General features: G+C 34.8%; 1 protein-coding gene across 3 annotated transcripts in view; it reads right to left on the bottom strand.

Moving 5' to 3' along the window:
- Positions 1–15,758, bottom strand: part of SNX29 (sorting nexin 29) — a 138,790-nt gene that overhangs the window by 115,976 nt on the left and 7,056 nt on the right. For all 3 annotated transcript variants that reach the window (XR_013939797.1, XM_080557310.1, XM_080557311.1), the window contains exons 4-9: positions 12,806–12,930; positions 7,530–7,710; positions 5,979–6,049; positions 4,885–5,133; positions 2,679–3,048; positions 1,619–1,737 (exon numbers count right to left, since the gene is read on the bottom strand). Coding sequence is in view for 2 of the 3 variants with exons in the window: in XM_080557310.1 (XP_080413436.1) it covers positions 1,619–1,737; positions 2,679–3,048; positions 4,885–5,133; positions 5,979–6,049; positions 7,530–7,710; positions 12,806–12,930 (1,115 nt within the window). In the remaining variant the exon portion in view is untranslated. The remainder of the gene's footprint in view (positions 1–1,618; positions 1,738–2,678; positions 3,049–4,884; positions 5,134–5,978; positions 6,050–7,529; positions 7,711–12,805; positions 12,931–15,758) is intronic.

Consider the following 15,758-nt stretch of genomic DNA (forward strand, 5'->3'; position numbering starts at 1 on the left):
CTGGATATCAGTATGTAAGGGTTACAAAATTACCCTAAAACAAACCTGAAATCATGAGCTAAAAAATAATACAGAATTTAAAAAGCAGGAAAAAAGTTGATGGGAATTAGAGTTATGTCAGGATGACTACAGAGAAGAAAGTTCATTTTTTAAGCTGTAGAATTTACTGAAGCTCAGTTCCTATCAGTCTATTCCATTTTTCTTCCAGGCACCTGACTTTTGACTCAGGCTCTCTCATCTCTAGCTACATGGAGATATGATATGCCCTGACACATCCCTGAAGCACAACAGCAAACTCAAATTGAAAACTCATATAAGCATACAGCACTGTACATTGTAATATATTTCAAACAGATACATGTCTTGTTAGTTACCTGTGTAAGACCTATAAACTAAAATACTGGGTTAAACACTGTATTTTACAGAAGCTCACTACGCTTTAGCAACAATCTTGTCATAATAATAATGAGCTTGCCAGTTACTGGGAAAACTAGAAGAAAATGGAATGTACTTTATATTAACCACTCGCATTTCTTAAGAGGTACAAATGTTAAAATACAGCAGAGGGCAGTACAGCATTATTGTATGAATCATGTTATTCTTATCACCTTACTTATAGAAGTGAATTTCACTTTTTCACAGCCACTCAGTTAACAGTCTGTCTAAACTCTCGGCATAAATAATGTATATCCAAAAAGCATTAAATATTTTACCACTACAAGAGATTATTTGAATGCCACTGAGAAGTTATTAATAGTCACTGAAAGGAGAACACATACCCAAAGTTTTATAAAAGCAATGTTTTATAAACAGCTAGCAAAATATTAACTTCAAGGTTTTTGAGGGGGAATTCTTTTGCTTTGTTACCAATACAGATACTGGACCTTCTCTTCCATACCTTTGACCATTCTCATTGCTTCTGACAAGATCTCTAAATGGTCTCCATCACTCTTCAAGTGCAGTACCCCAAACTGCATACAATATTGCAGCTGAGCCAACTAAGCATAAACTTACAAGTGACACTTTCATTTACGCATCTCAGTGTGATACATGCTTTTACCGTAGACGCACAGAACTGCTAACTCACTATCAGCTTGTAACCCACTATATCTCCCATATCCTTTTCAAAAGAAGTATTTCCTAGCCAATGATTCCTCACCCTGTATATACACAGATAACAGCTTCTATTGAACTACATCCAATATTTAATAGTTTCGCCAATCTGTCAAGATTAATTTAAATTCAAATTATCAAACACACTTCAGCTTCTTCCAGCTTAGTTGTATTTAGAAATTGGATAAGGATACTTTTTAGTCAACCATCCAAATCATTAGTAAAATACTATACATACAAGACCACAGCTTAATCACAACAAAACTCTGGTCTATTTTGATATGGGTAAATCCTCCTCAACTAAACAGCTTAGATATGAGATAAGACTACTCAAATAATTAACTTTGTCTCCTATCTAGAAAAAAAATGTATTTGAACATTCTGTCCCAGCCGTATGGTATCTTCTTAATTCCTTATAATCCCATACTATTTGCCACTGTCCCATGTTCGATTTTTTTTTTTTAAATCAAATTCTGTTGGCATTAGATAGAATTAAAATACTTACCAGTTTGGGAGTAAGAACCAACAGCACTGACAGGAAATAGAACATCTGAGTCATCATTCAGGACCTGCAGAGGACTCCAACTGCATATCTGAGAGTTGCATGTGACTATTTCATGAGGCCTAGATTAAGAAAATAAAACCTATATAAATAGTCAGCATTAATTTTCACAACACTCACATTTCTTTTGGAGGTATCATTGCAAGAAAAACCTTTATTTCAATCTGCCTGCCAACTTTTTGGTTTGGACGTACACAAATCAACAAAGATGTACATAAATTCCTAATAGCGGCCTTCCAGTACTTAAAGCAGGCCCATAGGAATGCTGTGGAAGGACTCTTTATCAGGGAGTGTAGTGGTAAGACAAGGACAAGGGGTAATGGTTTTAAACTAAGAAAGGGGAGATTTAGATTAGACATTAAGAAGAAATTCTTCCCTATGAGGGCGGCAAGGCCCTGGCCCAGGCTGCCCAGAGGAGCTGTGTATGCCCCATCCCTGGCAGTGTTCAAGGCCAGGCTGGATGGGGCTTTGGGCAACCTGGTCTAGGGGGAGGTGTCCCTGTCCATGGCAGGGAGTTGGAACTAGATGATCCTTAAGGTCCCTTCCAAGCAAACCATTCTACAATTCTATGATTCTAAGATCACATTATTCCAAACCATCAGTTCTATGGTTTTGTCTTGGTTAACATCTACTCTGAATACTAGCAGTCTCCATTTAAAAATATGTGGGTTTACTGTGAAGCCAAACTAAAGTTGGTATCATACTACGAATAAGCAAATATCATAAGAAGAAAGAATTATAGCTTGGCTATATCAGGCAAGAATTTAAACATCTGAGAACCTCATGGAGAACATCTGAAATCTCAATATTGTGATTTTAGGTGGAACTTAGATGCAAAATATCCCCAAACTAGTCCAAATGGTTCAAACAAAGAATGAATAAAGAAAACCCTACAGTGCAGGGATTTTTGTTAGTTACACAAATTAGCCAGTACCCCTGGAAAAAAAGAAGTAAAAAGAAAAAAAGCATGAAAAAATTATCACTTGTTCCTTCAATTACTTACTTTTCAGAAGGTTCAGTTTCATTTTCTGTGCCTTTATTTCCTAGTGTTTTTCCATACAGCTCATCTTCGTCTGCATCTTCATCATCAATACTCTTCACGTCTAGTTTCTGGTATTCATATTCTCCATTCATGAACACTGAATTGCTTTTCCATGAATGGTTACTTTCATTCCCATTCAAACTTTTTCCAAGACTGGTTTCAGATGAGGGTAATATAAAAACTGAAGACTTATCTAAATTCTCCTCTGAACTTTCTCCTGTAACCAGAGGTTTTGTTGCATCCCCCACATTTTGCTCATCTTCCTCTTCATCAAATGAGATTATATTTGTCACTCTCTTCTTCTTTTTGCGATCCTTTTTAGATTTCAAATCTAGAAGCAACATATTTTCATATTTTAAAAAAGAAAAATAACGTAAGACATCTGTAATTTTTCTTAACAGAACTCATGAACTAAATGAGCTTAGTAAAGAAAAAAACAATTAGATCCATGATGCCATTCATTATCTTTCCATACACGTTAGCTTTTAAACCTTTAAGTACCATCTTTATTTTATATGCTTTATGTAACTCAGATTTTAAAAGTTAGTTCAGATGTGCATTTATAATAGTATTCAAGTGGAAGTGGAAAAAAAGTCCAAATTTATACAATGAAATTTAAGAGAAAAAGCCTTTCAGTCACCTTCTCCCGTGGATTATGGCTAGTGTATATTGCAAGGTATGTCTACGCAACAGATAAAACATGAAACAATTTCAAGAAAATAAAAAAAACTTACGATCACATAAAGACAGTTTTGTCTATATTCTAGAAATAGAGCAGTTAGTTTTCAGAAAGAAAGAAAAAAAATCTTGCTCCTTCTCTCAGCTAATTAGTTCCTGCTTTTGAAATACACTGAAATCCTGACTACATCACATCTAAGATGTGACAGTCATTTTTCAATGATTAGCTAGCCTCATGTGCACATTGTAATCGGTAAGAATAAATGATCTTGCAAATTTGAAGCACTCCTAGAAATATCAGAAATTTACTCATCCACACAACACCGTGACTAAACACCGTGACTGTTTTGTTTAATTGAAGTCCCACTGTTATATATCCACAACAGTGATTAACCTACTTTTACGAGCAAGAAGTTAAAATTCATTCTTAATGCAAACAGAATTCCAGCAAAGAACATTGACTTTAATGTAAATATCTGACTTTACTATTCAGCACATAATTTCATTTGAATACACCACCTTTTACAATGGAAGATTTATTGCAAGTTTTACAGTGCATGTACTGTATGCGCATGACCTAAACAAGTAACATACATTGTGTTGTAGACACGTGCAGCATGTCAGTTCTGTTATTTCATCTTGGAAGCCTATTCTATACTTAAAAAGTTATCCCAAGTCAAGTATCACCTACTTTAATGTCATTTAAAATACTTAAACAAAAGTTTTACTTCAAGTTTATTTTGAAAACCATTTTAAAGACAAAACCCATTTTAAATACCAATAAAAAAACAGGTTTCATCTCAACATCTATTCCTACCAGATAGCATTCACACTGTTTCTTTTTATCATAACCAAAACTATTTAAAGCCTAAATTCAAACCTTGACTTTTAAATGAAAAATACATAAATCCAAGAGTCTTTCTGCAGTTTTGTAACTTTACAAAGCAAAGCATCCTCTCAGCTCTACTTCTGGTAAAAATGGTAAAATATTCCTTTGTTACTTTTGCAACTGAAGATGTAGAATAAATATCACACTTTACTTGATTAATTTCACATTACAGGACATTAAGACTTTGGATTCACGTTATTGACTATACCCTACAAGCTGGTTGCAGCACAAAAGCATTTAAAGATATTTGGGGTTTTTGTTTGTTTTGAAAAGGAGTAAATTTTCATTTGTGGTAATTATCTGTTTCACATAGGAAATCAGACTATAAACATGGGTGGTGTTTGAAGACAACAACCTAAATTTTTGATCCAGTATGTAACAACAGATATATGGCAGTATATTTCTGACTGATAAAGTGCCAAATGTAATCATATCAAAAATGAAAAAAATCATTACATCAGAAACTGTGAGGCATAATCTAATGATTAAGGAATTGAAATTCAGGTCACTAGTATATTAAATTTAATTGAAAAAATTATTTAAATGCACATTAACATTTTGCAAGTTTTTGAATGATTCTAACATAGCAAAAATGCTTACCAGCATTTACATTCTTTGAGAGAACAGGAAGTGGGTCAGTGTCTTGATCAGGTTTTATTAGGATGGAGACAGCAGAGGATGCAGTTATCTCTCTGAGAAGGCTGCTAACACCCTGAGTGGATTCTTTCAACAATGAGGTTACATTTTGCGTTGATTCCTTTAACAGATCAGACACTGTGGGTGTACATTTGCTCTGTCCATTTAAATCCTTATTATCAATGTTGATTGCAAAAAGAATGGAGTTCAGACCTTCAGATAAAAGAAAAAATAAGATCAAAACCCCACTATATAGTTCATGCAAAAGTTACAAAAATAGAACGTAAGCATGTAACAAAGCTCTGACATGTAAAATATTTTGCCCAAAAACTTACCCACAGTCCTCTGAGCCTAAATTCTTATCCTTCCATGTACCATTCATTCTTTGTTAGATACTATTCAAGCTCATGCAATCAGTTCTGAATTTATCTTGATGGCTGCTCACAGTACTTTTTGCATATTTAATGTGCAGCTGAGCTGGTGTATTTATAAGCTCATATTTAAATCAGTTTCACTGCAGCTTTATTATTTGTTGGCTCCTATACTCTGTAAAAAAACCTCCAGTGAATGGTATCTTGCAGAAGAAAGCATGTGATCATGTATCTGGGAAGTGGATGTACACAGTAACAATATATCACTTCCGTAATACATTAACTCCATAAAAGTAAGCTATTTGTAGCCAGTTCTTAACTCTTACTCTACTCCCACCTATTTACCTACAATCTGGGCCTTACTAAGAAAAGTCTATCCTTGTTCTTTTAAGCTCAGGAACAACCCATTTTTTCTTTAAATTGAGACTGTTTTGAGAGGTGGGAAGTCATTGTAACAGATGAAGGGTCAGAAAATTTGCCTGGAAGACTTCTGAACAGTAGGAAAGCCAGATTCAGTGTTTTAACAGTTCATAACAAACTGGCATAATACCTTGACCCCTGAACGTGCATCTGACGCACATTCTCCACATAAACTCAGTGTGCGAGAAGCACCTTACAACCATAAACAGAAATAACACTTCAACATGAAATAGTTTTCCCAGAATAGTAGCATACAAGAGGTCTTACCCGCTGCCATTGTAGGGATCATACTAGAACGTTCTTCATCCATCATAAAAGACCAGTCTTCATAGAAGACACTAAAATTTGAACGGAAAAAGCAAAGAATATGCAGTCCGATATTAACATATGTTCCACTTCTAAAACATTAGAACTCTGAAAAATAAGCATGAGTACACCAACAGATCAAATATATCACAGTAACTCCCTGAAGCCCTGAAATATATAGACCATCTACACAATTACGTAAGAAATGCTTAAGTTCACTATGAACGCGTGAAGTTACTTGTTCTAAATCTAGTTCTTTTTAGTACCATGATGCTGTATTTTTGCTATCAGCATTCAGTTAACTAAACATAGAAACAGACAACAAGAAAGACCTCAACCTGTATTAAACAAGACAGGTTCATTTAAAAGTTTCTAAACCAGGTAAGAGTTCAGGATATAAAGTGATTCTGTAACTCCTGGTTGAATTTTGATATCATTTAAATCTTAAATATTCTAGAATACGCTTTTGTAGCAAATAAGAGTTCATGTACAACACTCAGAGTGCTGACAATCTTGATATATTACAAATACTGGTACAAGCATCAGAGTAGTAAGTAGTGACTTAGCAATCCAAATTACTAATCTCTCAGAACAGTTTTCAGATTTTTTTTGTTCATATATTTGTCTTTATTTGATTTCATACCAAAATCTGTCTTGCAAGAAAGCTGCAGAGAATTGGAACAGACTGAAAGGCATTAAAGAACTCAGCTCTGCTATTATATCCATTAGTTGATGCAAATGGAAAGAGTGCCTTCCTGCTGAATTCACTGGGCTGGCTCAAGCTCAACAATTATTGAGAATAAATACCACAGATTTCCAAAAAGAAAAGGATCTCAACATGTATGACAAGAGAAGCGTGAATTAATCTAAGTGCATTTTGCACATCCAAAATACCTTAGGATTTCACAATACATAGTAAATTATTCTCACAGTAACTCTGTAACAAGAAGGTTCACAAACAGGTACAAAACCACTTCCAAGTAACCTGCAGCACCAGTTACATACTGCTTGACCGGTGGAGCTTCAAAATTACAGGGTGAGCACCTCCAAACGGGCAACAAACAACTACTATGGAATTGATAAGATCAAGGCTGCAATAGTATGCTATTTTATTAGAGTGGGAAGGGTATTTCAAAGCCCCTCTCATTAAGGTATTAAGGTCTCAGAGAGGAAAACTGTTGAGAGAGTAGGGAAGAGTGTCAGAACAAGAATGGAAATGAATATGAGGATAGGAACATATATTCTCACATGTAAGCATGAAGCCAGTTTCAGGTTACATGTCGATACAGGCACAAGACACTATATCTCAATGGCTGCCAAAATTTCAAAAATGAACACAATAAACACGTGAGGTTAAGTGGCATCACTAGCATAGCAGTTAATATGGTATATTATGATAGCCGTATTTGGGGATTTTGTTTGTTTGGGTGCTTTTTTTTTTTTTTAAATCTCCATATTTCATTTGTCAATACATGCACATTTCCAGCATTACAATGACATCGAATACAGTACCTAAGTCGATTCTTGTCTGCAAGCAGCATATGAACATATCTTTCCAGGGAATGTTCATTCAGTGCACAGCGCAACCAAGCCCGGCCTCTGCCAATATCTGTAGTAATTGTCTTCAGAGAGTAAAAGCGTTGCAGTTCGTGTTTATTCAGAACTTCTTTCACATAGTACCAAAACACTGGGTCTGGGGAAAAAAAAAAAAAAATCCATCTTAGCTCTTTTACGTATTTTACTTTCTTCTGTCAAAATATATTTTGCAGGTTTCATTACATATTATTTAAAAACCAACATTGTTACACACAGTAAATCATCTCCTACCATGTAATTTTATAAAACAGGAAAACAGTATATAACTTGTACAAAAGATGAATCATTTACCATCTTTGTATAACTCCTCAGTTAAATAGGTTATTTATTTCTACAGAACTTAGGCTGCTTAAGCACTTAGAACTTTTTACTTCACTAAAGAAGCCAAACACATTAAAGGATTCTACCTTACATCTTGAAACCAAATTCAAATTTTAAAGTGTATTTAAGCTAGTATTTCATTCATAAAACAGGTTCACAGGTTCAGCTGCAAATGTACTATGCAACGAAAAAAAAATGCTCTAAAATGCTATTTTGCTGTCGATTATGAAATGATAGAAGCAAGGTCCAAAGGAATGAGAAGCTCCAGAATTTGTAGACATGCAAGTGACAAAGTCAAGTGTTAAACTGAAAAGGCAGCAATACCCCTTTCCACTAAAATACTTTCCTTGCAATTTCTCTATTGCAGGTAACAAAAATCCACATCAGCAATTGTACACGCACAACAGAACACCTAGTATTTCAGGTATTCCTGTTTCTTAACTGAGTAAAACATAATTTAAGGACATACTTATCCTAATTCACTTCCTGCCATTTTCTTAGGGTGGAAAGAACAATCAAACATCAGATAATTCACCACTTGAATCATTATTACATGGTACACATTTGCAATCAATAGACATTAATATTGCATCAAATACATACTGCTTGCAAGCACCTCAAAAACAATATTAACAAGAATGTTTATGTGGCTTTGATTTGTTATAAATAGAATTGTTCAAATAACTAGAAGAGTTTGAAAGTTATTAATCTGTATAGTTTTCAACATATTAAGAGACTGAATTTAAGGAAGACAGGTTTTTAAGAAGAAAAAAATCTGAGAAAACTAAGCATTCCTCAAAGTTCAAAACATCAATCTGTTGAGGAAAATATGCAGACACTTCTTTTGACGGTTTAATGGAAGTCTTCACTCTTTTTTTTTTTTTTAAAAAAAGTTAAAAAACAGGGAAAATAATTCTGTTGTAGGAGTGAATGGTGCACTATCACCTCAAATATTATGCTGGCTTCTGATCATAACCTCAATTTAGGCAGCACAAAGCAGATACTTAAAGGAAGGTAAAAAAATTCTGCAAAGAAAACTCTGAGGAAAGAAAAAAGGAAAACCTCCACTCCTTACTTATCCCTTCTCTAAACCTTTTTTAATGAAGTTATGGTTTTAAGAAAAGGCCATCCATGATGTTTCTCTTTCTATACGCTAAATACAGAGTCAGGTTTTGAAGAGGTTTTCACTACAGGTTATGACTTCTGATGAAACATGCTGATTTGGGGGACAGTTCTGTTTATTAATCTCCACGGAAAGCTATGAGATAGCAAAATTTATACTGTAATTTTATAAACCTAAACAAACAGGTTAGACTCATTTACTTGAAGTTTTGCCAATGAGGTTTGACACACATGCAAGAACAACCCAGAGCTGTTTTAAATGAGGCAAATGTGTGAAACACAGGAACCACAGAACTGACAATCACAGAATCGCTGAAGTTGGAAGGGACCTCTGGATGTCAGCTGGCCAAGACCCTGGGTAGGTTGCCCAGGAACACATGGGATGCAAACTGTAGGACCCTACAGACATATTAACATGCAAAGAATAAGGAAGTCCACAGAATAGATAAGAGCATGCAAATATCCTGTGTTCTACCTCTTTGACTTCAACTTATTTGATCTGCATCTCAAAAATAAAGTGTGTGTATCTAAAAAATAAAACAGTCCTTAAAATGCCAGATTTGTATTAAGATAACAGTGATTTAATTATTTTATTGTTTCCAACAACCAATAAAATTTTTGTCTATGTTGCTAAAAGTCAAAACAACACTGAAGAAGAAAGTGAAAATATTACTGGAATAGAGGAAATAAGTATGTTACCCTTGTGCTTAGAGTGAAACTCAGTGTTTCCTGGTATTTTGATTATTTACAGATATCAAGGATTTTTGACAAGCTTCAAAGTTTGGAATATCATCATTTTTTTAATCAAGATCTATCTGACAGAAATTAAGTAGAGGCATTCTGTACCCTAAGTCCCTCCATGATTTACTTGCTAAAAATAGTGATCTAAGGGACATTTTCAGACAATAAATTATCTTCTTTGAGAGTAAAATTAAATGAAAATCCAAGTCCTAACAGTCAATATTGATTTTCATAACAAATAATTCAATACGTATTATTATTTAGAAGTAAGATTTATTTTAATTTCAGTAAAATACAATTTGGACAACTGTACCATAGGCAAACCCTGGTTATGCAATTCACACAAATATTAATCATTTTGTGAAAACAGTTAATGTAATTTTAACAGTATTGCAGTTCCGATAACTACAATAGCCCATATTGCATCGTTAATCATCATGAAACACTAGTTATGTCTCAAGTTTAGAGCATAGACAGCATGGAGATCAGTTCTGAACACACACTCACTGCCTTCTTATGCAAATAAAAGAAAAGTAAAGAAAGAAAAAGTAAAGAAAACTGTGCAGCCATCGTGCATTTTAATGTCTATTCTGTCAACTATTATGTATTTGTCATAAGTATCTCATGGTAGAGACATCTGCTTTGATTGGAAATATTAGTTCTTTCACTTTTAAGAGAGATTATCATTAAATGAAATCAGCTACAATATTCCTTCTCACGTAATCTTTACTGAAGTTAAATGTAGAGACTCATCTTGTTACAAACCAAAGAGAGAATGTAGTTTTATTGTTTGTTGTTTAGTTTGCTTAATATATGAGACTAAAGGAGTTGCATATGCCTCTCTTGCCTATGCCATAAACTGATACCAAATCAGACTGCTATTAAGAATTTTGTTGTTTACTTTAATATGTATTTTAAAAAAGAAAAACATTTTAAGCAAGACTTAAGTGATAGGTTCAATCAACTACAACTGGAGTTTCTAATTAAAACTTTATTTTTCAAATAAGAAAAAGTAAAAAAAAAAAAAAACCTGAAGATCTTAGATGCGAAGTGAGTACCTCACGTTTTTTTACCACCTCTTGGAAGTAAGGTTTGTTATGAGCTACCTGTAAATTTCAAATAAAAAACACTCCCGGATAATTTTGCTTTTCAACTGTCAAAGGCTGAATATACAGCCTAAACAGCAGTATTCCGCTATGTTAAAGAAAAAAATGACACCTGTGACTATGTTAGACAGAAACTAATATAAATCATACCAAAATAATTTGTCTGAAAGCGATAAAAATATGGAGGTACCTTGCAACTAATTTCAGAAAAAAAATACTGTAACTTGCAAAGATAAATGCAGTGGAGCCAAGTAATCTCCATGTGTAAAGTAATAAATAAAGTAATAAAGTAAAAGGCTCCTCTTTTCATTCACTGTAAGCATTCAGTTTGATTGTTACATAGCAGCCCTGATTTTGTTCTTCAACTTCGATACATTGCTTAAGCTTCTTAAGGAGTAAAAATAACGTTTCCTTCCTTTTCCTTTCCCCAACCATAAATAACTTTCCTGACTTTCTCCTCTTCCTCCACATCACCTCACTGACAAGCTCCCAAATAAGACAGAAGACAGCCATTTAGCTAAATTGTGAAGTTCCCAAGTAGCAGATATGCATCTTTGTACATCTGATGACTAACATCTCAAAAGATGAGACCGAAAAATCTCATACACCCTTTACGTTATACAGAATGTATAAAATTAAAAGATGCATAATTTGCATAAATCATAGAAAGCATTACACAGGTGAGCATTCTCTACATCAAAGCATAAGAATATCACCTGCAAGCCGGAGGAAAAGAAAAGAACAGACAACCAAATCGCTACCCATTGAAGTGATAAAATAGAATGAAAACTACCTGGAGACTGAGTGGCACCCCAGAGTACCTAATCCCCAATTACAAACACTCACAAAAATAAAAAAAGCATGCAGGAGAGCTGAAAATCTGCAAAGCTTGTGTAAACAGATGATTTTTTTTTTTATTTCTTCATTTAGAGTCCGTCCATTGCTATGTAAAAGAGACTCCCAGACTTCTCTAAAAGCATAGCTATATTTCAGCTCCCCAAGAAAGCAAAGTCTCGAGGATCTAACCGATCAGCAGGAAAGTCAGCACACAAGACCCAACATTTCCCCCTATCATCAGCTGGAAACAAGCCCCTTGTTAGAGCAATTTAAAAGCACCACTATATCAACCTACACATAAAGTGTTAACATTATTATATGCAATTGTGTGGTGGAATTATGGTTGGAGATCAAAGCATTTTAACAATTCCAATACCACAGAATATTAAAAAAAGAAAAAACACCACACTGTGTTACATATTTTGAAAGATGTGTATACTGGTTAGGAGAAGATAAAAGATTTGCTCTATGTCAAACTTCACAACGAAACTAATGAACACCTGCACATACTTTTAATAAAGCACACAAGCTGAGATTCAAAGTGAAACGGCAAAAATAAAGGTATCACTTTTTAAAAATATGTTAAAAGTAATTAAAAAAAAAAAACTCTTGGATATCCACCCAATAAAAACAATGTAAGTTTTGCTTTTAAAATGACATTAATACTTACGGATTAAGCATATCTGATGCTACAGAAAATGGCAGTTAAAGAACAGAGTAAGATAAGGTTAAGAATGAAACCACTGGAGTATAAACAGCACAATTACACGATGTTCATTCCTAACAGATGTCAAAATATATTTGTCAATGATACTATTCATGATGGAACTGTAGGAAGTATACATTTTCAAGTACCAAAACTCGTACAGAAGCTCAGTATGAAAGTTAACCACTGGATTAAAAGAGCAATAACCATTTTCACTGCTTAACGAGATTCCAAGTATTCTACCAACAGCTGACAGCTTGGTTCACTGCTCAAAACTTCCATTAGAAATCTTACCACTTATGACTTAATTGCACTTAACACTTCTTTAAAAATTAGAATGGTTATGATTAATGAATTACCTGTTTCAGTTTTACTGGAGAAACCTGCTGCCTGTTTGATAGCTGCTGCTGTTAATGCTAATCCTCGGCTCCTCCTCAGACCGTGCTGTAACACAGCTTCAAACTGAGCACACAAACAAGTGACTCTGCAACAGAATTTTTACAGAAATCATGTGAAAGCACAATCAACTACATTTCTCTACAACAGGTTTACTCCAAATCTCTGAGTAGAGAATGTAAAGGTGAACCCTTATTTTATGTATAATGAAGATCCTCTGTATGCACTAATCTCATTATTTGCAAACAGTACAATATACCCACAGTCTCATCATGGCTATTCAAAGCTGGGGCACAAATTACATTTAGAAGAATTAGCAGTCACTTTGAAAAATCTTCCACACCTGCTAGAGTGTTTGTTAGCCATGGTATTTCAACTCTGGATTGCCTACTTTTAATGCAATGCATATGTGAAAACGTAATTATATTGTCATAAACATACTGTGTACTACACAGGCAACAAATTATTTTCTGAAAAGATACTAAGATGTCCTATACAATTAATTGACAATTGTGTTACTTGCACCGGTACATTATAATTCAAGCCTAGGAAAACAATTAAACATTTCAGTGTCCCTCTTACATTTTAGGCATAAACTATGCTTCTTTATGCCGAAAACAAGAAGCAAGATTTTCTAGTGATGCGTTTAATCTTCAGCTTCCGATGTCATTCTCTGTGATACTATTTATAAATCCCCCCCCCCTTTTTTTTTTTTAAACATAACCCAGTTAATATATCAATTTTTACACAAGTATTAAGACTGTGCTTTTGCCAAAACCAGGAATATTATTGTAACCTACAGAGAATAGGAAGGCTTAAAGTACAATGGAAGTTACATCGCCAACAAAGAGCTTGCATTGGTTTTCTCTAAGCTTTATTAAGTAAGCAACACTTAAAACTTAAGTTTTAAGTAAGCTGTCACCTGGCTGCCAAAACTGGTTACTAAAAGGAAGGAAAGATACTAACTAAAATCAAGCAATTAGATAAGAATGGCTGATAAAGTGGCTGAGGACTCTGCCTGTGCATTCCAGAAGAACAGAGTTCTATTCAGGGACACAAAAAAAGCACAGGATATCAGGAGGAGCACTGAAAGAGGACAGAAAAAGTTGCATGTCTACCGTAATTGCCTGGGCATTAGATCTTTTAAGCACGTAATGCTTTCCAGTACATCTATGTTAGGAAAACTTAACCAGCAATACTAATAAAGTAGAATATCATTCCAACAGTTCTCAAGAAGATTTTTGAGCAGTTATGATTATTTTCTTCTAAAAATAACCACTGCTGTTAAAAACGGAAATTCCAGCAGATAAACAACCAAAAAAAAAAATCTACTTGACTTTTCAATTCAGAAAAAGCAGAACAGAAACTGGTTTCTGTGAAGCATGTTATTAAAAATCCACATGCACTGAGAAAGAAAGCAAGAAAACCATGCAGCATTTTAAAGAATTTAGCCATTAGTAAAACAGGATTAAAAAAAAAAAAATCAAGTATTCTGCAATGTCCAATACACATCGTGTATTTACTAGATAGTATCATGATTGCAAGTTAAATAAACAAATGTAGAGAAACATAGAATAACAGTCCAGACTACTAGACATAGTAGCACTCTGAACAATTATAACCTCAAAGACAAAAAAAGCTCAGAGTACAAAATGTGGAGACGCACGGATTTTACTGGATTTTGATCTAAACTCTGAGCCTATCTTCAAAATTATCTCACAAGTAACAATATACCATAGTAACAATCCAAAACACAATGAAATTAAAGATATATATCCATTAATGCAATTTCCACTTCCTTCTGAATCCTGAAATTATGTAGCTGTAATCCATCATTCTGCATGTCCACTGAATTCTAGGGAAAATACAAGTAAAATTTGGTCAGCGTTTTATCTGTTGAATTGTAACTTCCGCTGTTTATCAGAAGATTAATATTAAAGGCCATCCCTCAAAGTATTAAACAACTGCAGCAAAGTAATTGCTCAGTTTGCATGAGCCACAAAGCAGAAGTTTTATACCCGGAAAACGTGTTCTACAAAGGAGGTACTTTCATCTCACTGAGTTTATACAGCCTGCTAGGCAGGCAAACCATTGTCGGCACACCATCTCCCATAAAATAAACAACAGAGATTAAAAAACAACAGCTACAGCTACAGCTGTGCAGTCACTAACTGCTGGGTGCCTCAGTCCCACCATCCCTTTATCCCACTTGCACCTTCCTGCTACCTCCCTTGCACCAACTTCTGTCCACCAAACCCTGGGCTGAGCAAACCCTGCACTGAACTGTTCCCACCACACCAGTTGAACAGGACACTATTTCTCCAGGTTCGCTTTCCCGAAATACTGTAGGCCAAAACAGCTAGGGAGAGGACAGGATGACAGTAGTACCCACAAGTCAGGCACGATTAAGCTGCCATGGAGTAGCATTACCCTGGAGTTTCATTACAGTTGCATTTACAAGCTGCTCCCGAAAGGTGAAAAAGATGAAAGAAAAAGCATCCCAAAAGATGCTCCTCTCATCTCTTGTTGCTTCTTCCTCCTCTTTATCATTCCCCATTGCTTTCAGCTGCACGATCTTCCCTTCCTTGCACCAACTCTAACATTCACCAGATATTTTACTGAACTGGTTTAAACTCACTTGAATGGCAGCAAGTTACCCTTTTGCATTACTACTACTTCTATTAAATTAATTCGGAGGGGACTGGATGATCAGGCACTTAAAAAGGTGGTGCAAGTGACTAGTACTGAAGTCAGGAACATTAAGGGCGTATCACAGAATGCTTTGGGTTGGAAGGGACCCTTAAAGATCACTCTGCCCAACCACCCTGCTGTGGGCAGGGACATCTTTGGCAAGATGAAGTTGCCAAACCCTATCCAACCTGACTTTGAATGCTTCCGACAATGGGGCATCCACAA

The sequence above is a fragment of the Anser brachyrhynchus genome (genome assembly GCF_964034855.1).
Source record: "Anser brachyrhynchus genome assembly, chromosome: 15".
NCBI lineage: Eukaryota > Metazoa > Chordata > Aves > Anseriformes > Anatidae > Anser > Anser brachyrhynchus.